Raw genomic sequence first — 21,476 nt, 5'->3', positions numbered from 1 at the left:
TATCAAGTCAGTGTTGACCCTTAGCAACCAGAAAGATAGATTTTCTCCAGGAAAATCTGTCCTCAATCTGGTTCTCCAGATCCTCCAAACAGGCACTCATTACCACTCTAACTGAGTCAGTGAACCTTGCTTCTGATCATCCCTTTTCTTTTCCTTCCACCTTTCCCAGCATTGTCGATTTCTCAAGAGAGTCAGGTCTTTGCATAATGTGAAAAGCGAATTACAGTAATCTAATTGGGAGATGAAAAGGGCATGAGGGACTGTCCTTAGAACATCCTGTTCCAGGTAAAACCACAACTGGCATATCAGCTGACACTGGCAAATGCTTCCTTGGCCACACCTTCCACCTACTCTTTGTGCAGGAGCTGTGAGACCAGAAGAACCCTCAAGTTATGAAACTGCTCTCTCTGGGAAAGCAAAAGACATCAACAGTCAAATATGATACAATCCTGGAATAAGAAGGCTTCTGAATTGACAGCCATTCCATCTTGTTTGGGTTGAGTCTCAGCCTGTTTTTCCTCATCCAGGCTCTGATTATGTTCAGGCACTGGAGCAGGCCTTCTGCTGCATCTCCCACTGGACCTAGCATGGAGTTGTACACCTGAGACATCATCAGCATATTGATGGATGACCTGTCTCAAACATTTCAATTGGATGTTAAACAGCATAGGGGAAACAACCAAGTCCTGGGGCACTCCATAACAAAGCATCTGAGGGTCTGACTTCTCTTCCACCACTAGGAACTGGGTGTGTAACCTCAAGTAGGAGTGGAACCACCGAAACATGATCCCCCAATTCCCAACCCTTGCAGGTGCTTCAAAATGATACTGTGATTGACAGTATCAAAAGTTGCTGAGAGATCTAGGAGGGCAAAGACAGCTAGGCTCCACCCAAGTCCCTCCACAAGTCTCCCATGAGAATAACCAGTTCAGTTTCCATCTCATACCTCAGGTCTAAAGCCAGACTGCCTTGTGTCCAGATTAGCTGTTTCCTCCAGAGCTCTCTGTAATTGCACATTACTGTTGACAGGCTGAATTGTCCAACATGTTTCTTGGAATTAATTGTATATTAACATCATACAACAACCTAAGCTTCTCTTAAATCCATTGTTAACAACTTAAATCCTATTAGTACAGGATTTTTCAAAAAGTGACAGGATTTGAACCATGATGAATAGAAGATGGGTGGTAAAATTTAGAAACCCCTGCAATGAGATCCCATTAATGCCAAAGCAATTGCCATTCATTTTTTTCCACAGGTCTGACCGAAGTACTAAGAAAGTGACAAAGGTATAGTTGAAAGATGATACAAATGACAATGTATTGATCATTCTCTGTCCATCACTTAAACAAGGAGTACCATTTTATTAAAAAAGCTAATATTTTTTCTGACATAATTCCTTATTATTCTCCTGAACAAAATAAGCTTATAAACGTCTGTGTGTGTCAGTGTGTGTTTATTTGTATATTTGCACGGATACACTATAATATCACTAATCATGATAGGTATTTCTCAATAGATTCTCTATCTCATGTAGATCTTGGGGAAATGTGTGGATGGCCGCCTCCTGTGGACAATGGAGACATCTTAGAAATGGCCAAGGTACAATATTTCTCAGGTGAAAGTGTGACTTATCAATGCCAAAGTTACCACAGAATGGAAGGATCTCCAAGAGTGGCTTGTCAAAATGGCCATTGGAAAGAAAAAGCAACCTGCGTAGGTATAAGTAACTCCTATAATTCGGTATCCATTTATTCTGTATAGACAAATATTGTACTACCAGAAATGTACAAATTTTATGATGGCACAGCTGCTGTGTCAGTATCATATTGTCAGTACCTATTTTTATAGCCTTTTAAGGGAGCAGCACACCAGACTAAGAAACCAATGCCACGTAGGTCAGTACTACATTTATTGTACCAGCTACAGTTACAAAATCTTACAAGTCTGCATGTGCTTCTCTCTCCCTCCTTTTATCTTTATGTGAACTATGGAGGGGCTTGTCTAGGACATTTTCTCAAGTCACTTTCTTGGCCTCACCTCAGGTTCCTCCTATCTGACTGCTGCCTTGGTAGTGTCTCTTCTTCCTGTCCCTCAAGGCCATTCCCTCATTCTTCTATAGGTGCTGGGGGAGCAAAACACTGTTTACACTAAAAAAAAGATGAGGGGATGTTTTTGACTCAATTCAAATTGTATATGATAGACAAGATACATAGTGTTTTCTTCAGAAATGTTAGATGGAGTTGGCAGCAAGGAAGCCTTCTTATACAGAGCTATACAAAAAATGAGACTTTTGAATTTCAGAGAAAATAATTTCAAACTGATAAAATTGTGACATAATATTGTCTCTAGAAGCAATTGCGAAAGGGAATTTTCCTGGTGAATAAGGGGAGAAGGGTAGATTCTGTATCTTCTGATTGCAAGATTCAGCCCAGCACGGCCAAGCAGCGGCACTGTTTCAGTTTCACTGCTGCTAGTTGGTTTCACCGCCTCAGACATAGGCGGCCAGGAAAGGTAAGCAGGCAACCGCAAGTCAATTGCCGGCAGGTGGTGGCAATTAACCTGGGGCGAGAAGAAAGGGGAAAACAGATACCTTGTAACACAGGCAGCTTCCCCAAACGCCCCAGGCAACCACAATACTCAAGGAACTCGGCAATCCAGCAACAATCAACCACCAATTAAAAACCTCCAGTTTAACCCGTGGAAGAAATGCCCCACGAGCATGGCGATTACAAGACAAAGGAAGCAGTCTGAATCTGCCATTAGGAGAAGGGAGGGGGAGCTCGACAACGGACGGGTGACCCAAGTATGGGCAGCGGCCGAAGCCAGGGATACTGTAGGGCAAGGGAGAAACCCCATATAAACACTGTAAGGAACCGTGCCAAGCCAATCCTGGCTTTGTCTGTAACCGTTACGCATTACACCCGAGTAAAGTAATTTTCGTCCAAGCCCATGTCTCATGAGGTTTTTATTCAGCATTGAATGCAGTGATCCTTACACTGATAGGCAATTTTTCTGTTCTTCAAGCCCCTGGGAGTTGATAGTATTTTGACCTTTTGGATAATTGTAGAAGTGCAACCCAATTCAACATTTGCAGAATCTGAAAACACACACAAAGACACACCTGCCAAAGTGTACAGTCTCCCTCATATGATTGGCTAATGGTTAACTACATTTGACTGAAGATCGTAAAAATCCAGAGTAATTTAAGGAACGTATCAGATATCTGGAAGTGTGTGGTTCCTATAACTATTGACATAATACCTGCAAAATAGGTATGTCAGATATCAAATGTAATACAGTGTTAAGACTTGGAAGAATGAGAAGACTGTTTGGATTGCGAGGAATTTTTCACTAACATCATGTCTTATGACAGGATTTGTTTTCTCTGTTAAGGGATGATTCCCCCGTTGAAGTTTTAGTCACTTTGTGATTTAATCTTTTCAGAATGTTTGAACTTGGAATTTGACTTTTAGATTGAAACAATTGCAGGTTACTTGCTTGAAGAGCATCTTTGTTTCAGAGTTTATATTGTGATGGTGGTGATGATGATGGTAACAACAGCACCAATTACAACAACGATGATAACCACCACAACAGTTACGCTCCCTAATTTGATCTTAGCAAAGTGCCAAACAAAAAAGTTCAGAACTCTTACCATTAATGAAAGGCAACTTCTTAGTGAAGACGAATTTTTCTTTGGTCTAGTGCTTGTCCCTCAGTAGCACCTACAGCAGAAAAGGGACTCAAAAGCAGAGTGGGTGGAATACAGGGAGAGTCTGCAGCTAACATTTTCAAAGCCATAGACAGGATTTATTGACTACAAATAATTTTGCTGTTAGCTCTGGTACTGAAGACCTTGGGATGGTTAAACATTTATCAGTCTTGGAATGAAGGTGGTCATTTTTCCTTCTGAAGAGTTGGAAGCATTAGCTGAAAGGCTGAACTGTTGCTTTATTTGTTTGCTGTTACCATTGCAACACAGAGCTCACAAAGCTACTGTGGAGACTTCACTTGGCTATCAAGGCCATATCCTTATTCCAGTAATACTTCATCCTCAAACAAAACAAAACAAAAAAACCCCAAACAAACAGAAAGGGAGGACGGGATCATTGCTGGGAGAAATCAGCTCAGATAGCAAAGCTGCTGAACTGAGGTTTTCTGCTTCAGACATCGCCCGAAGAGCTATGAAGGGCTGGCTGCTCCTGGTTGCTGCTTTTCTTCTCTGCCCAAGTTGCTCTTCTCAAAATGGTAAGTTAAGAAGAAGAGAAATCAAGGGGTTACTAAGGGAAGTGGTTTCTGCTGCATTCATTAAAGGAACAGTTATTTGGTAACAGGATGAATGTATTCCATTTTTTATTTTTCTCTAAAAATGTGTGGCTTTCTGGCAATTTGTAATGGCAGATACTTCAAGAGTATCACAGATGTATAATTCCAAATTCCTGATCACATTTTGCATTACTTGGTGAGATTATAATTTGATGAGATTATTAAATATTTCCATCAGCTTTGTGAATTCATATCAAATTTGACTGACTTTGCTTCACTTAACTAAGGAACCAGATATGATAATATCCAAGTGGTTACTATACCTTACTTGAATTATGCTACCTAAAACTGATGCAAACATTTGCTCTGTACAGGTAGTCCTCATTTACCAACTGCAACTGGGACTGGCAAGTCCATCAGCAAGCACACAGTTGTAAACTGAAATGTCATGTGACTGTGCTGATTTATGATGGCAGTTCTGGCTACGGTCATTAAGCACAACATCATGTGACCATGACTTGTGACTTCCTGCTGGCTTCCCCATTGACTTTGCTTGTTGGAAGCTGGCTGTGAAGGTTGCAAATGATGAACACATGACTGCAGGATGCTGTGACAGATGCAACTTCAAGGACTGGTCATAAATCTCCTTTTTCAGTGCCCTTGTAACTTAGAATGGTCACTAAATGAATGGTAAGTAATGAGGACTACCTGTTATGCCATTGAAATATATGTTTTTAAAGTTTAAAAAAAAAAAACCCAACCCTCAACATGGAAATAATGACCTCTCCCAGCAGCCATAAGTGAACTTATTTATTTTTTTTATTTATTAAATTTGCATGCCGACCATGTCCATAAAAATTCATTATGAAATTTTCCTTCTGAACAAGTGAAATAGACCTCTGCCCCACCTGCCCAGGGTGGTCTAAGAGTCTATCATGTAAGAGTTATTTTGTTGGAAATGACTATAGACTATAATTTGGACTAAGCATGTGTAAGGTTTACCCCGTTCGTCTCACAGAAACTCTTGTGACACGTGTGTTCAGTAAAGAAGTTTACTCAAGCATAATGTAAGTAAGTACAGACAAAGCCAGGATTGGCTTGGCACATTTTACAGTACAATTTATAGTTCCCTGTTCCTGCGCTTAGCCCCTGTTGCTTGGTTACAGATTACCCACAGTAATCCCCCCTTTACTCAAATGGCAGATTCAGTGCAGTTCTTTTGTGTTCTGATTGCTTTCTATTGATGGCATTGTTGTTGTATTTGTTGGGTCTTTCTGCTGCGCGCAAAGCCGGGAGTTCCCAATCACGCGCTGATTGCTTTATCTCTAAAAAAGTTACTCTCTCTCCCCTTTGTCTACAGCACCCAAGGCAAATTGGCGTTGACACAAAGTATCCGCTTGCGATTTAGTTAAATGGTGCCAGCTGGTCCATTAATCAGTTCGTGGTTTCCCACTTCCCCTTTTCCTTTGCTAGTGCTTGGGTGGTGAAACTGAATAAGTGCGGATGAGCAAATTCCTAGCCGTGCCGTGTCGGCCAAATCTGACAGCACAAACCAAAGGGAAATATACAGAGAAGAGATCTGTTTGAGCCCTGGAAGAACCTTTTCAGATTCTGTATCACTTCCTCTGGATTGTGGAAATTTGAGGCTGTCAGATTTTAGGGTATGCTTCTTCTCATACTGTACTGGCATATTTGAAAACCAATCCAGATCAAGCCTCCTAAGACAGTCTTCCAAAAAAGTATAAAGCTGGGTAATGTGCTCTGTTACTGGAATATCTCACTGCTGAAAAAATAGTATGATCAACAATGTTTCATGGATATTTGCTCTGTTTTTGGAAAATGCCATCCTACAGGACTTCCACATACCAACTCAACCTGATACACTCAGAATGAGGAACCTTTGGTCCATGAGGCTACTCTAACCTACTATCTGTTGTACAGCATGCAGCAATACTCCCAGGAAGGTTTGCCCAGGAAAAAATACGCATCAGCATGAGAAATTTACAAAATGCAATGTCCATATCTTGTTCTCCAAAGAAATCCAGCCAGAAAATATATACTATCTGGTTTATTGATAAAAAATGCAAAACTCCATAAAATACAAGTTTCATACAAAATATAGGAAAAAACACGTCTTCTCATGTATTTTAGCATCCAAGACTTATCTACTACACAAGCTTAACAAAGTCTCTAGCCAAAAACTCTTAGAGAAGAGGTACACAACTTGGTTATTAGTTACAACTACATAACCCATAAAAACCGACTACATGGTGGCTAAAACTCTAGTGAGAGGCTGGGCATATACTCCTCCCGCTATATTGCCAGTATGTACCCCCCCACTGGGTAACTAGCATACACACGCCAATAGGTGGCAGTAAATAGCAGTATACGTGAAAACTAAAAAACTAAACTAAGTCACACGATTTACTTAGCCATAACAATACTGTTTTGCAGATAACAAGATGAATCCTTCCCATGAGAAAATCCTAACACTATCACCTTCTCATCCCCATGGGTGCCCAATGCACTTTGCCTGATGGGGGAGCTGACCAATTATTCTAGGAGATCTGTACTTTCTCCAGTTGGGAAGACAAAGCTCATTTCTAACTAAACCATTTGTGTGGGTTTTACTTTGTGATGCATCCCATAGTTCCTAGAAGATGTCCCAGTCAGGGCAGGTACAGTGTGGCTGCAATCATTGTGTTTTTGATGGGTCTATGCCCCTCAGAAGAAGTGCGTGGTAGATATTCTAAGGCAAGAGGGAGGCAAAATAGCATTCATCTACAAGGAGAAATGGATGATGGATGATGGATAATCCACTCTGGCTGGGATTAGGATTTCCCCACAATACCTTGGTATCATCTGGCCCACTGGAGCATGTGGGGCTAGATTTGGCATCTGGAAGAGATGTCGTTCTCTGCCCCTGCTGTACACTCCTGTTAGAATAAAATCCCTTGAATTCAGAAGGACTTAATACCAAGTATGGGGTTATTGTATGGGATCTTTACATTTCAATTCAAAACCAAGTTGAAGAATGAATAAAACAAGTTGCTGAATTTATTTGCAATCTTCCAAATAAATACAAGCGTACTAACAATACTTTTAATCGTCATCATCTTTATTACGGTCACGGACCAGAATTACAAATAAAAATACATTGAAATACATTGAAATACATTAAAAATACATTAAATAAAATGAACAGCACATGATAATATATGTACAGATTGGTGGGGTCATCTGTGGGCAGTGAAAATCTGCCTAATTTTGCAGACAGTGTAGCAAAATTTAGCTACGTTCAGGGAAACTAAATCATTCTGATCAGATAGCAACAACTGGACATAAAAAAGATCAGAATTACCTGGATATTTTATGAGATTAGGAGTTATTAGATGAGTCGTTATAAAAAATACAGTATAACAGGACATATGCTATAGTTTCAATAGCCCCTTGTCCACAGTGGCACAATCTCAGCTCACTTTTTTGTATTGGCCCTCCAAAACTGCTGTAGGAAGAGCATTACAGTATGCTAGAGTTAGTGCCCTCCGAAATTTGGGGACAGTGATGTAATTTAGGTATCTTGCTGGCTTGTAAGAAAAGGTTTGACTGCTCAAAAAAACACTCTTAGGCAAAGCAGACCAGTCCTGCTGGACTTCCAGGTCTTTGATACACTGTTTGAATTCACCGAGTGCACACTTGTAGCCCATCATTAGGAATGCCTCACTTGAGAAGCTGAGATGTTGAAGTTTTTGTAAGACAGACCTGAACCATACTGATTTGTAATTATCCTTGATAAGGAAAGAACTCAAACCTGTGGGGAAAAACAGTAGTTTCAGCCAATGTGCTATAATACAAGTCCACGTGCCCGTTTCAACTGTGGACAACCCTGCTTCCCTCCTTAGTGCTACATTTGGGACACAAAGGCCTACCTGAAATATGGCCCTTAAGAATTTTGATTGAACCCTTTCCAGAGGTGTAAATGAAGGATAGGGTCCTAGCTGGGTACTGAAGAGTAATTGTGTGCGAGCTTTAGCTGAGTATAGCTTCAATGCTGCTGGGATATACTATGCTCCCCTGGTAAAGTAAAAGGATTGGATTGCAGCCACTGTTTTTTGAGTGTTTTCTGTAATGTAGCTTTGGTGCACACTGCGTTTAGTGGAGCTATGAAAAACCATGCCCAAATATTTAAAGGATTTAACTTGTTCAATATTCTGGCCATTTATCCTTCAAATGTGCAGTTTAGGTCTCTTTGAAAAGACCAAAATTTTAGTCTTGCTATAATTGATTTCGAAAGCTTCTTCAGAGCCATATCTGGCCAGAGCGCTCATGGCTCGTTTGAATCCAATTTGTGTTTGTGATAAGAGTAGTGTCATCTGCATACAACAAAGTTGCAATGTGCCTGTTTGCCAGTTTTGGAGGGTGATATTCTAATTGATTTATTTTGGCCCCAAGTGGGTTTATATACAAATTAAACAGCAGAGGAGCTAAAATACAACCCTGCCTCACTCCTCTGTGAGTTGGAATCTCACTTGTGTGGTGGCCTTGCGTACTGCATCGAACTTTGATTCTAGGGTTCTTATAGAGATTATGCATGAGCAATAGTAGCCTTCTATCAATGGTAGTGTGGAGGAGCTTAGACCAGAGCCTTGCTCTGGGAACCAAATCGAAAGCAGACCTAAAATCAATAAAAGCGGTATATTAAGTCGAACCTGTTTTAGATGTATATTTTTCGGCCAGATGTTGGAGTATAAGGGCATGTCCGTAGATAGAATGTCTGGACCTAAAACCTGCTTGTTCATCTGCCAATATATGCTCCGAGTCAATCCAGTCAACTAGTTTATTGTATAAGTGTCTGGCATAGAGCTTACTTATTATACTTAACAAGCTAATAGGCCTATAATTAGCAGGCAGGTCTTGAGCGCCCTTTTTATAGATAGGCACGATAATGGCTAGGCCCCAGTCCTCTGGAATTTGTGCAATGCGATCGATATAGGTAAGCAGGGATGCAAGGACAGGAGTCCACCAATCCAAATTGTTTCGTAGTATTTCAGGCGTAATGAAATCATTACCTAGAGCTTTACCAGGCTTTAGCTGATTTATAAGCCTCTTTATTTCAGCATTTGTGACGGGTCCAATTTGGGAACAGGTTAACATTGAGATCTAAGTCAACTATATGGGCCTCTTCTTGTGAATATAATGCTCTAAAATGGTCTTCCCACACAGATGCAGATATAAGGTGAGGAAGTGAAAGGGGCCTGTCAATTGAATGGAAAGCTATGAGGTGTCAGAACAGAGTGGAATTTCTGGCTTGAGAAGCTGTTATCAGTTGCTGCCAGGAAACCTTAGTGAATTCTCTTTCCTCATTTTGTAAAAAATGTTTATATTGTTTCTTCAGGATCATAAAATCTTGGATGGGGTGCTCAACTGGGTTCTCTTTATATAGCTTAAATTCCCTGATCAGTTTACTTTTGGCCTCAAAACATTCTGCATCAAACCAGGGCTGGGAAAAATAAGTCTTGCCCCCTGGGTTATCTCTTCTCTTTGATATCTAGGTGGAGATCACTGGGTGGAATAACTGAATCAGTTGTGTAAATGTCTTCAGGGGAGAGTCCCCAGACCTCTCTCTGACTATGGTGGAGTGGAGTTGCAGTGCTGCTTCAGATAGAAGCAGCTGAGCAATTTGCTCACTAAGTTGCTGAGACCATTTGACACGAACTAACCTCAACTTTGAGTCTGAATCCCAAAATGGGGTGGGTTCTGTTTCCAAAAAGCAATTGTCAGATGCTTTTAATACTGTAATACTTGGAAGATGATCACTATCAGGTTGATTTCCTAAATAAAATTTTTGTACAGAAGTGATCAGATTCCATAAGATTAAAGTATAGTCAATCAGGGAAGGTCTTGAGCCAACCCAGTGGGAGAATTCACCAGGGAAATCACTAATAGATCCATTCAATAAATATAAATTTAATTTGTTAATTGTTTGTAATAGAGACGGCCCCTTATAGTCCCCTTTTGAATCTTTAGATTGCCGGATTAACAAAGGGGGAATCGTGACTGGTTCTGGGGGAAACTGAGTAAAAAGTACCGTATCATTCACCCCCACCCTAGCATTTAGATCACCAGAAACTATTACATGAGCTAAGGGATTATTTGACATAAGAGTACTTATGTATACTTCCAATTTAGTCCAGAAGTTGTTAAATTGGGACCTATTTTGAAGAGGTGGAAGATAAACATTAACTAACAACAATAGAGCATTATTACATTTTAACAGCACAGACATTGCATAGCACTCCATTGGGTCTAACTGTATAATATTTGAATGTAGTTTGGTTGAGATTTGTATATTTAATCCACCACACAATCTGCCTTGTCCTGCTACAGGGGCTGCGGGAAGTGAGAAGGATTTATACCCACTTATGAACAAGTTGCTGTCAAGCCAGGTTTCTTGGAGTAGGAGTAGGTCAAATTCAGCAATATAGTTTTAAAAAGCAGAGTCCTTGGATTTAGTGTTCCAACCTGCAATGTTCCATGAGAGGATAGACAGAGATTTAAGAGCATCCAAATGTCTATCTGAGTTCCCAGGTGTGACCATTATTAAAGGCAAATCCTGAGAGATGGTAGAAACATGAGTTGCTTCATGATGATTATGGGAGAATTTGTCTTGTATAGATCTCCTGAAAACAGAATATTCTGAATGAGGTGGTTGGCTAAAGAATGAGGATGGAGACAGTCAATTTGTTTTTGGAGCTGGGACTATTTTATCAATCCTTCCCATGTAGACACAGTTATTATAAGATTCAACTTTTCTCAGCATGGGTTGTGATTTTTGCTCTCCTTTGTCTTGGGAGCCGGTATTCCACAGATTTTGATCTGATACTAGGGTTTCTGCAAATGGTAGCGGGCTCAGTCCATCCCTCTCATTTTCTAATTGCTGTACTTGAAAGTGACTAATGTCAAGTTGGTGGCTATTTTCAGGAAATTGCTCCGATTCAGAGTTTCCCTTAATGGTGTTGACTTGTATTGATATAGAATGACAAGATATAAATGGAGTACCCCCTTGCTGAGTGGAATCAGAATTAGGATCCACACTAAGTTCAATGGGATAAAGCGACTCTTGAGATTGCTCTATCTGGTTCTCCAGTGCCAGTGATATTAAGTCACCAGCTACAGTTTTATCCTCTGAATGGTTAATTAGAACTTGTGCTGTAATATCCTGCTGAGTGTCCTTTTCCTTTTTATCTTTTTGCTTTGGACTGGCACGCCTTCTTTCTCTCTCTCTCTCTTTTTTTTGGAGATTTTATGCTGTGAAACCAGACTTAGTAACATTTCCACAGAGGAGTAGCTAGAGGGGAGCAGGGTGTTAAGAGTTTCTGTCACATTAGTATCTGATTTCAACATTGATCTTACTATTTCAATTTTATTTAAAATCAGTTGTTCTCCTGATGAATTAATACTTCTTCATCGTCCAAAAATTGTATCTTTCCATTAAGTGAATCTGGGATCTCTTTTTCATTATCCTTATCTTCTTCTGTCCTTGTTAATAGAGGAGTTCTTTGCTTTACTGATAGGGAACAGTTACATTTAGAGTTTTCAAGGTTCATGTCATCCTCCCTCTCTGACTTGGCTCTCCGCCCAGGCTTTAGCAGAGACTGAGTTTGGGTGTTATAAAACACACATATTGGCCGGATATGATATTTCCTTAAAAAATTTTCAAGCCTAAAAAGCATCAATGGGAGAATAATCTGTCCAAAAGTTAACAATATTCTTTTACATCCATGCCTACTGGGGAGCCAAGAAATCTCGATTAATTCATTAGAATATACCCCACAATGTAAGAGTTGGGAGAGAGAGTTCAGTATTACTTGTCTGTTATGCCACCTGCCCCTATTTAAAGGTGTATCGGCAACTTGGATTAAAATCCTATGTCTCTGCAAAACTAGCCTCTCTTCCATATCTTCTCCTTCTGAGAACCCCCATGCCACTCGTGCTGTCCATGGATTAGGGGTAATTTTTGAAGCATGGGAGTTGCTATTAGCTTTCTTATCTAATTTGGAGATATAATTTCCTATTAGAGCCTTTAGTTTGTCTATCTGTTTATTGGCTTCCAAGATCTGGTCATATATAGCAATGACTGTTTGGGCTGTTAAAAGACAGTTCTTGGCAACCAAGTCCAAGTCTCCTTTAATGTTGCTCTTAGTATTAACCATGTCCTCCCCTCTATCTCCTGTTAAAGTCTCATTTTCAACAGAAAGACAATCATCCACGTCCTAGTCCAATGAGGAATAAGAATTATTAACGGAGGTTACAAGGGGAGAAGAAAAAAGGGAAGGAGACTTACTTGCAGTGTCCATTGGCTGGAATAAATCCTTTATCTTTGATTGCCTCAAAGTCATTGCAGCCTTGTCTTGTTTAGGATTTCCTCTCGGCTGTGTCTCCAATTTGTGCCTCCTTTTAAACGTTCTTTTCAAGTTCTTTTTTGTTTTTGTTTTCTGATTTTGCATCCTTGGGTGGTATTCAGGGTTGTAAATCCTACTCTCACTTCATCAGCAGATGTCTGAAGCTGATGGGTTCCAGAGTCCAAAATCTAAAATCCTAAAATTACTAATCCTAATAAAAGAAACTAAAATTACTAAGATCACTAATTGATATTAAGTAAAATGAACTATCTTAAAACTACACATAAAGGGTAAATAAAATAAGAGGATTAGGAGCTCACTAAAAAGCTGTCACTTGGTGGCCATCTTGCTCTGCCCCCTACTTTTAATCAAGATAGCTAATTTCACAGTATCTTTTACTGTAAATGTCAACTGCCAGCTTTAAATTAATGAGGATCCATTAGTAGACATTCCTGCTTTATAAAATGATCTCACGGGCTATATATATATTAAAAATAAGAGTGGTTTTGTTTTCTGTGCTAATAGGAAGCAATACCGATAATCTGCTACGAGCACAAGCCTTTTTAAAATATGAAATATATGATTTGTTTTCTCTAGAAATTACATGCAGCCCTCCAAGAATATCTAATGGTTCCTTCCGACCTCAAAGAACTACATATCAAGATGGGGATCTAATTCGAATTCAGTGTGACCATGGATTTAATTTTGAAGCAGATAATGCAGAAAAGGTGGTTGAATGCACAAGGAATGGATGGTCACGTTCACCAAAATGTGTCGGTAAGCAGAACTGACATGCATTACTATGATTACAGAAGGGCTGATCTTCAATGCAGAAATTTATTTTTTAACATTATTTTACATGAATTTACAATTTTCTGCCTAAGGGACATATCTCACCCATGACATTTTAGCAGAATTTGCACATACCGTATCTAAGGTGCCTACTTAGTTGTGACAAGATACTGGGCAGACATGATAGGAGGAAGTCCTGTTTCAAAACCAAGTTGAAGAATGAATATAACAAGTTGCTGAATCTATTTGCAATCTTCCAAATAAATGCAAGTGTACTAAAAATACTTTTAATCAAGATGGCTAATTTCACAGTATCTTTTAGTGTAAATGTTAACTGCCAGCTTTAAATTAGTGAGGACTCATTAGGAGATATTCCTGCTTTATAAAATGATCTGACAGGCTATATATATTTTAAAAATAATAATGGTATTTTTTTCTGTGCTAATAGGAAGCAATACCGATAATATGATAAGAGCACAAGCTTTTTAAAAATATGAAATATATTATTTGTTTTCTCTAGAAATTACATGCAACCCTCCTGGAATAGCTAATGGTTCTTTCCAACCTCAAAGAACTATATATCAAGATGGGGATCTAATTCAAATTCAATGTGACCCTGGATTTAATTTTGAACCACATAATGCAGAAAAGGTGGTTGAATGCACAAGGAATGGATGGTCACGTTCACCAAAATGTGTTGGTAAGCAGAACTGACATGCATTACTATGATTACAGAAGGGCTGATTTTCACTGCAGAAATTTATTTTTTAAGATTATTTTACATGAATTTCCAATTTTCTGCCTAAGGGACGTATCTCACCCAGGACATTTTAGCAGAATTTGCACGTACTGTATCTAAAGTGCCTAATTAGTTGCAACAGGATACTGGGCAGACATGATAGGAGGAGGTGGTGTTTCAAAGGTGAATAGGCAAGATTGTATCACTGCATTTCCACACGTTCTCCTTGAAAAGATTTTTTCTAGATATGCGGTAAGCCTGCAAGAAATGGGTTTCAACAAAGCTGCTTGTCAAATGAAGAGGCATATACAGTACTGTTTCTTTTTCACAGGCAGATAGGTACACTTGTTGCAGAAAAGAAAAATAAATAAGTTGGGAGCCAACTCCTGGATATCTGCATAAGTTAATGAAATACGACATTTTAATAATACAATTGCCTAAATCAGTTCATCAAGAAGGTTGTTCCTGATGACTTCCATAACGTTACATTCACACTCAGATATATTTACCACTCATTTTAAATTAATTTCCAGAAATTGGACTCTCACATACAAACTAAAATATTTAGAACAGTTCAAGATAACTAGTCATGTATTGAATTTTCTCCAATTTTTGCTTCCAACAATTTGTAATGATTAGTTATAATTTCTTAAGTAACAATTTGTATATTCACAGTGAAAACAAAATGCTATCGGAAGCTGGCAGAACATATTGAACCATAACTGGAATCTGTCTTCCAAAAGTTTTCATTAAAAAGCCTTTCTTAATTTAATTAATTAATTAAGAAAAGTTGATAGATAGCTCATACAGGTATGTGAATGTGTAAAATGGATGTGTGTGCATATAATTTTTTTAAAATTATATTTCATGATAATCATCCATCCATAGTCTATATCTAGCAGGGCCAACTCTGTGTAGTGGTTAAGGTATTGGACTAAGTGTGGGGAGACCTAGTTTCTCGTCTCCCCATGGCACAAAAAAACAGTGAGGTGACCTTGGGTCAGTCACCCCCTCTCAGCCCCAGACAACATCAGGCTCGGCAATAAGCTGAACAAAACGCTGATCACATCATGCACTGATGGCTTTGCTCTGTGAACTAGGTGAGCATAGTGAAAAATAAACAAGCCAAATAAGCACTAAGAAGAAAAAGAACACTAACAACATTGTCTATGTCTTTAAGTAAGCTACTTATAAGTCACATGCAACACTGAGTTTTCAGTCCATTGAGTAATTGGGGCCATCAAGTCATCTTTCCAAATTTGAAGAAAAAGTCTCATAACAATAAGAAGAACACAGAGAATCCCAGCCATCAATCTAGCACGTATATCATTTAAAAGAATATGGACATCTAAAAAGATTACAACTTTCCTCAAACTCATATAAATAGTTAACCTTGCTCTACCAGCATACCACTTCTTTGCTTTAAACATAATCCTCCAACATCGGCTTGTATTAGAAAGCAAATCAGTTGTATTAGAAAGAGATCAGTTGTATTACTTGACATTGTCTGTAAGCTCTTGTGAATATTTTTACAGAGTAAGCACTGATCTGGTATATAGATAACTAAAACCTGAACTGGATCAGAACATTCCTTTTCTTACTGATCAGCTCATCCTGCCACCTATTGATGGAAGTAAGAAAGAAGCTTTGGGAAAACTCCCAGAAGGATTCCCTCTGAATTCTGCTACCAGTACGGCATTACATGTTTCTGATATTTCTTTCTTTTTTTATAATTTATTGAAAGTTTTAAAAATGAAGGTAAAAGCTAATACAAACTAATATAAAGTAAGGAAGAAAAAAGAAAAAAAAAGGAGAAAGCTAAAAGTGCAAGAAAGAAAGAAAAAGAAAAATAGAAAAGAAAGAAAGATTTATGGTTTTGATGATTAGACAGGATAGATTATAGAAAGAAGAGAGTCATTCTTTTCTTTGGAATCAACAAGTGCAAGAAAGAAAGAAAAAGAAAAATAGAAAAGAAAGGAAAAAGGTACAAAGAAGTGGCTTCTGATCTTCATAACAGTTATAAGTAGAATGATAAATTTACCTCTTTCTCTAAAGTTACATATGACTCTCTTCTTTCTATAATCTATTCTGTCTAATCGTCAAAACCATAAATCCTAAATTCATTTTTTCCTGTTTTATGCAAAAAGCCCATAAAGGGTTTTCAGGCAGCAATAAATGTAGGTATTGTCTTTAATCACAGGAGTCAATTTGGCCATCTCAGCAAGTTCCATCATCTTCACCAAGCATTCCTCCACTGTAGGTATTGCAATGGAAAGATCCTTTTGCATACAGTAATCTTGCTGTGGTTATCATATATACATATACATATATATATACATATATATACATATACATATATACATACATATACATACATACATACATACATAAAACTTCCATTATTTTTTTCCCAACTGTTTGTCCATCAGTCCCAAGAGGAAGACTTCTGGCCTCAGTTGCATATTCATCTTTAAAATTCTCTGAACCAGTGTATGTATTTGAATCCAAAATTTTCTAGCTTTTTTACATGTCCACCAAGCATGATAAAATGTCCCTAACAGTTGTTTACATTTCCAAAACACATTTGATGTTTCTGATATTTCTTAAGGCGTAGAACAGATGGGCTTCCTTCATGGCCCCAGGTTTTCCATCATCTCCCTCTGGATTTCAGCATGAAAGACCAGTTTTGTACATAGGTCTCTTTGACTCTTTCTCAAAACTGTACAAGTGCCTACTATCCCTACAAAGTTAAGAATCTGCTTTGGGGAGGATTGCATTTTTCTTTCTGTATATTTCTTATCCTCATACAGGTAGTCCTCATTTAGCAACTGCCTCAGATAGTGACCATTCACAAATATGACAGTAATAAATGGTAGTAAAAAAATCATTTTCCAACCAATGTACCACAATGCATGCTGGAGTGAGAGAAATGCTGGCGTTGCTGCAAGAATTTTAATGAAATGGCACCAACCAGCAATCTTCACAGCATCTCTCTTTCTCTCTCTCTCTCTCTGTCATATGATTTGCTTAGTGACCATGTCACTTAGCAACAATTTCATCGGAACCAATTGAAAACAGTTTTACCTCACTCCCATTTCACCCCCCCCCCTTCTGTCTTTGAATCTCTCTTGCGCATGTTGAAGATGTTCTCAGGTTCCCATGTTGGTATGACCTTGGACATTCCTGAGAGCCAGATAATGGCCCATCTGTGCCTAATGGTTAATATTTCAACTTTCCCTTCCTCTCTCCTCTCCTCTACTCTAACGGCAGAAACGAAGCAAGCAAACTAGCAGTGCAAGCGATTGATTGAGAGGATTCCGACACAGCTGTTTAGCAACTACTACCCTGTTGTTCCTTCTGTTCAAAATGTGTAGGGAACATTAAGTTCACCAACCTATGATTTCTATCTATGGTTACAGTAGGCCTACTTATTTGGTAAGAGAAAGGAATACCAGCCAAGTTATTTTTCTTTGGACCTTTGGATCCAACTTTTGATAACTGATAAGAAAATGTTGATGCAGCTCCTGAGTTATGTGTCCCTATTCATATTCCTCTGTAGAAATTCAATGTCAGCTTCCACAAGTGATGAATGGCCACATTCTCTCCTTGATGTCTCAGCAGTTTTTAATCATGGTACCTTTCTGGACTAGCTTCAAGGGTTGGAGTGGGCAGCACTGTGTTACACTGGTACTTCTCCTTCCTCTGGGGCCAATTCTAGTCAGTGTTGATGGGAAGAGAGGTCTAGCCCTCAGCTGGTGCTTTGCAGGTTGCCTCAGAGCTCAGCACCCTCCCCACTTCTGTTTAACATCAACATGAAGCCACTGGGTGAGGTTGAAGGCATTTCATTTGATTGTGAAAATAACTGAGAATAGTAGATGGCATTAGGACTGAATATTGTCCATTCCCACTGAGTATGCTGAAAAGTCATTTATTCAACCTGATCCTACCTGAATCCTGCTGGGATGAAAAATGAGATTAGAATTACAGATAGAGCTCTTTCTTCTTTAATATTTAGATAAGTAATTTGACATTCCTTTTTGATTCAAGTGGTTACAGAGAATATTAATGAAAAACTTTTGCTTGTATTTTTTAATAGAAATTACTTGCCAGGCAGACTATATTGAACATGGAACCATATTATCTGTAAAGAACATTTATAAGGAAGGTGACAGAATACGATTCTCCTGTGATGAAGGATATACACATGTTGACAGATCAGATGCATTATGTACTGAGAATGGATGGGGTACAAAACTTCAGTGTATAGGTATGTACAGTATGTATGGTCATGGTTGCTTTGAAATCTTATACACATTTTATTCTTCTTACTATGCATGCGTAGGATTGCAGTTCCAATCAATCTGACCAGATTAAAAACTTTCTGGTTAATTAGGAAAGGAGCCTTTCCGTGTTTATATTTGATTTTGTCTTCATTAGAAATACTTACAGATAACATAAATAACAAGCATTGTCTTAGAAGAGGCAAGCTTCCTTTCTTTAACATGCAAAAGAAAATGCTGTTTCAGTTTTCCTCTGAATCTATGGATTATTTACAGGCAAACTGAGTTGATTGCCTAAAGTAGCTATAATTAGTTTAAAAGGTATAGTTTAAAAAGAGCCACTAATTCTATAATTTCAATATCTTAACAGTCCTTCATTAATAAAAACTCAGGTCTCATGGTTTCCTGGAACTTGTGGAGCCAAATGGCATACTATGCTGTTTTTTAATTTTAATTCGTCAGACTTAGAAATGATCAATGTATTTCTTCAGAGACAGGCATCATTCTTCTGAAGATCATCTGGGTTATTTATTTCTCTTTCTGATCTACCATAAGAAGTCTGGATCAGCAATAAATGTGGGGCCAAATAGGAATAAACGTTTCACAGGGGAACATAGTTCATCAAGACAGCTTGTGTCTAACTCACAAAGTTTAGAAAAAGTATTTGTTTCTGTTAGGGAAAATCTGGGTGAGTCCCATAAGGGGGCAGAACAAGCTATTTTGGAGACAAAAATAGCTCCACAGTAGATCAGTTAGCCATCTCTGAAATCATCCTTTGACTTCACTGTTGGTTGTTCTCATATTTGGGCACTAATTTTATTCCTACTTTTTTTTTTCTTCCTAAGTATTGTAAAATCATATAAAGCCAAGCTGCAAAGTGAGAATGTAGCAGGAGGGCGAAACCCTTAGAGCAGGGCTCCCCAAAGTGGTCAGTATTGACCCCCAGGGGTCAATGGGATTATCCAAGGGATCAATAAATGGCTGGGGGTCAAAAGGAGATAGGCAAATGGCTGGGAATCAATAGGTGGTTGATAACTGATGGAAGGTTGATTGGGGCCAATTAATCTTTTGGGGTCTCTGTAGAGCTCCATGCCAGTCCCTAGTCCTGAAGGTGAGGTAGCTAACGGTGAGACGGTGTTACCCAGGGTTCGATGGTCAGCCACCAGTGAGAGCAGCCTTGAGTTATCTCTATTACCTGTGTGTTGTTGCTGGCCTCATTTATCTATTATTGTTGGTTGCACATTATTGTTATTATTATTATGGTTGGTTGCATAGTCTGCCACATGTTTAGGCTGGATTTGGCATTTTTATTCAACTATCAAGTCCTTCCTAAGGACCTGGCATAGGCAGATGTTGTTGTTTGATGTTGTTAAAGGTAGCATTGCAGGATATAAGCTGTTCCAAGTAAAGCTGCCTTTTGCAATTGACTGATGGTCATTTTGTCAGTGCCGATGGTCTTCAAGTGGTGCTCCAGATATTTGGGATTGCACCTAAGGTGCCTATAACTATTGATACTATCTTTGCTTTCCTTTCCTACAGATGTTCTACTTCTATTGGCAGGTCTTTTTTAAATTGTGATTTTCTCCAGTTCTTTCTCTACTATTCTGCTGTCTCCAGGTATTCCAATGTCCACTATCCAGACTCTTTTGTCTTTCTTATCAATAATTGTTAAGTCTGGGGTGTTGAGTAACAGGTGTTTGTCTGTTTGAATTCTAAAGTCCCAGGACACTTTAGCTTCTTCGTTTTCTATTATTTTGTCTGTTTTGTGGTCCCACCAGTTCTTGTTTGTAGGCGAATGATATTCCTTGCAGATATTCCAATGCACCATTGTTGCTACTTTGTCATGCCACTCTTTGTATGATGATGATGATGATGATGATGATGTAGTACTATTAGTTAGAGTAGTATTAAATTGTTTTCATATAATAAATGTTTGGGGGCTGATGAACAATCTGAAACTTCACGAAGGGGTTGATGAACTGAACAGTTTGGGGACCCCTGCCTTAGGGAAAAGGTGGGAGATGTCAGTCCTCCTCTGCCAGATGTCCTCTAGGTTTGATACACCCCGGCCTCGCCTTCCTACTTTGGGGCAATTGGTTGATAGCTACTGTTGCAACCACCCATCTTCCTGGTGATACCATTCTCTGGCATCCTCACCCTATCCCTATAGAGAGTAAGGAAGATGACCCCGATGGAGATATGCAGAAGCTGTTGCCTAGGCAAAAGGGGCTGAAGCATTTTCTAAGTCCAGAACAGTCAGATGACATTCATAATGGACCTCAAACACACACCTCCATAATTCATTGAACCATAAGGAGGAGGAGGAGGAGGAGGTATAGTACAATCAGACTTGCAAGATTCTATTATTATAGCCAACCTCAATAAAAGTAGTTTTGGGCTTCCTGTGGAGTTGATTTCCTTATCCAGTCCATCTGGTGGGGCTGACAGTTCCCAAACACACAAGACAGAAAGAGGTCCCACAGTTTGTGTTACTGGCAAATTTAAGGAAAAAGATCATAAAAATGAAATAAATTCTATAGGTCCACCTCCATGGTCTATAGCATGAGGCACCTCTCCCCCTTTTGCAATAGATTAGTGTCATAGGCAGAGATTTATTGACCATCAGTCCCTATTCATTTTCCTCTGTAGAAATTCAATGTCAACTTCCACAAGTGACAAATGGCCGCGTTCAACCTAGGCTACCTCAGTATATGTATAATGATGCAATCGAAATAATCTGTGCAGACGGGTTTGTCTTTGGAGGCCCAGGAAAAACTTCCAGGTGCACTGCAAATGGCTGGAGCCCTCCCGCCGCCTGTAAACGCAAGTAGCTTCTTCCTTTGAGTTTCTTTCTAGAGCAGAATTGCTTCATTGTTCATGAATGATACACCTATAGATATGGTGGATGAGATGAGATAATTATGGCGGAAGGAGGCTGGTTTATTTTAACATCTAGTAATAATGGTAGCATTTCTATAATTTTTCTCATTTAAA

General features: G+C 38.9%; 1 protein-coding gene across 4 annotated transcripts in view; it reads left to right on the top strand.

Annotated features, from left to right (window-relative positions):
- Positions 1-3,909: 3,909 nt before the first annotated feature.
- LOC112543089 (complement factor H-like) overlaps positions 3,910-21,476 on the top strand; it is a 62,040-nt gene continuing 44,473 nt past the window's right edge. The window contains exons 1-5 of one of the 4 annotated variants that reach the window (XM_088154386.1): positions 3,910-4,251; positions 13,269-13,448; positions 13,984-14,163; positions 18,299-18,469; positions 21,132-21,305. In XM_088154386.1, coding sequence (XP_088010512.1) covers positions 4,188-4,251; positions 13,269-13,448; positions 13,984-14,163; positions 18,299-18,469; positions 21,132-21,305 — 769 coding nt within the window. In that variant the 5' untranslated portion in view covers positions 3,910-4,187. The remainder of the gene's footprint in view (positions 4,252-13,268; positions 13,449-13,983; positions 14,164-18,298; positions 18,470-21,131; positions 21,306-21,476) is intronic. The other 3 variants (XM_088154383.1, XM_088154384.1, XM_088154385.1) reach the window with 3 other exon arrangements.

Source organism: Python bivittatus, unplaced genomic scaffold, assembly GCF_059951505.1.
Source record: "Python bivittatus isolate LINGU-HERP-01145 unplaced genomic scaffold, Pbiv_v1 ctg000700_np1212, whole genome shotgun sequence".
Classification (NCBI taxonomy): domain Eukaryota; kingdom Metazoa; phylum Chordata; class Lepidosauria; order Squamata; family Pythonidae; genus Python; species Python bivittatus.
Note: the sequence above shows the minus strand (reverse complement) of the source record. Positions and strands in the feature narration are given on the sequence as shown.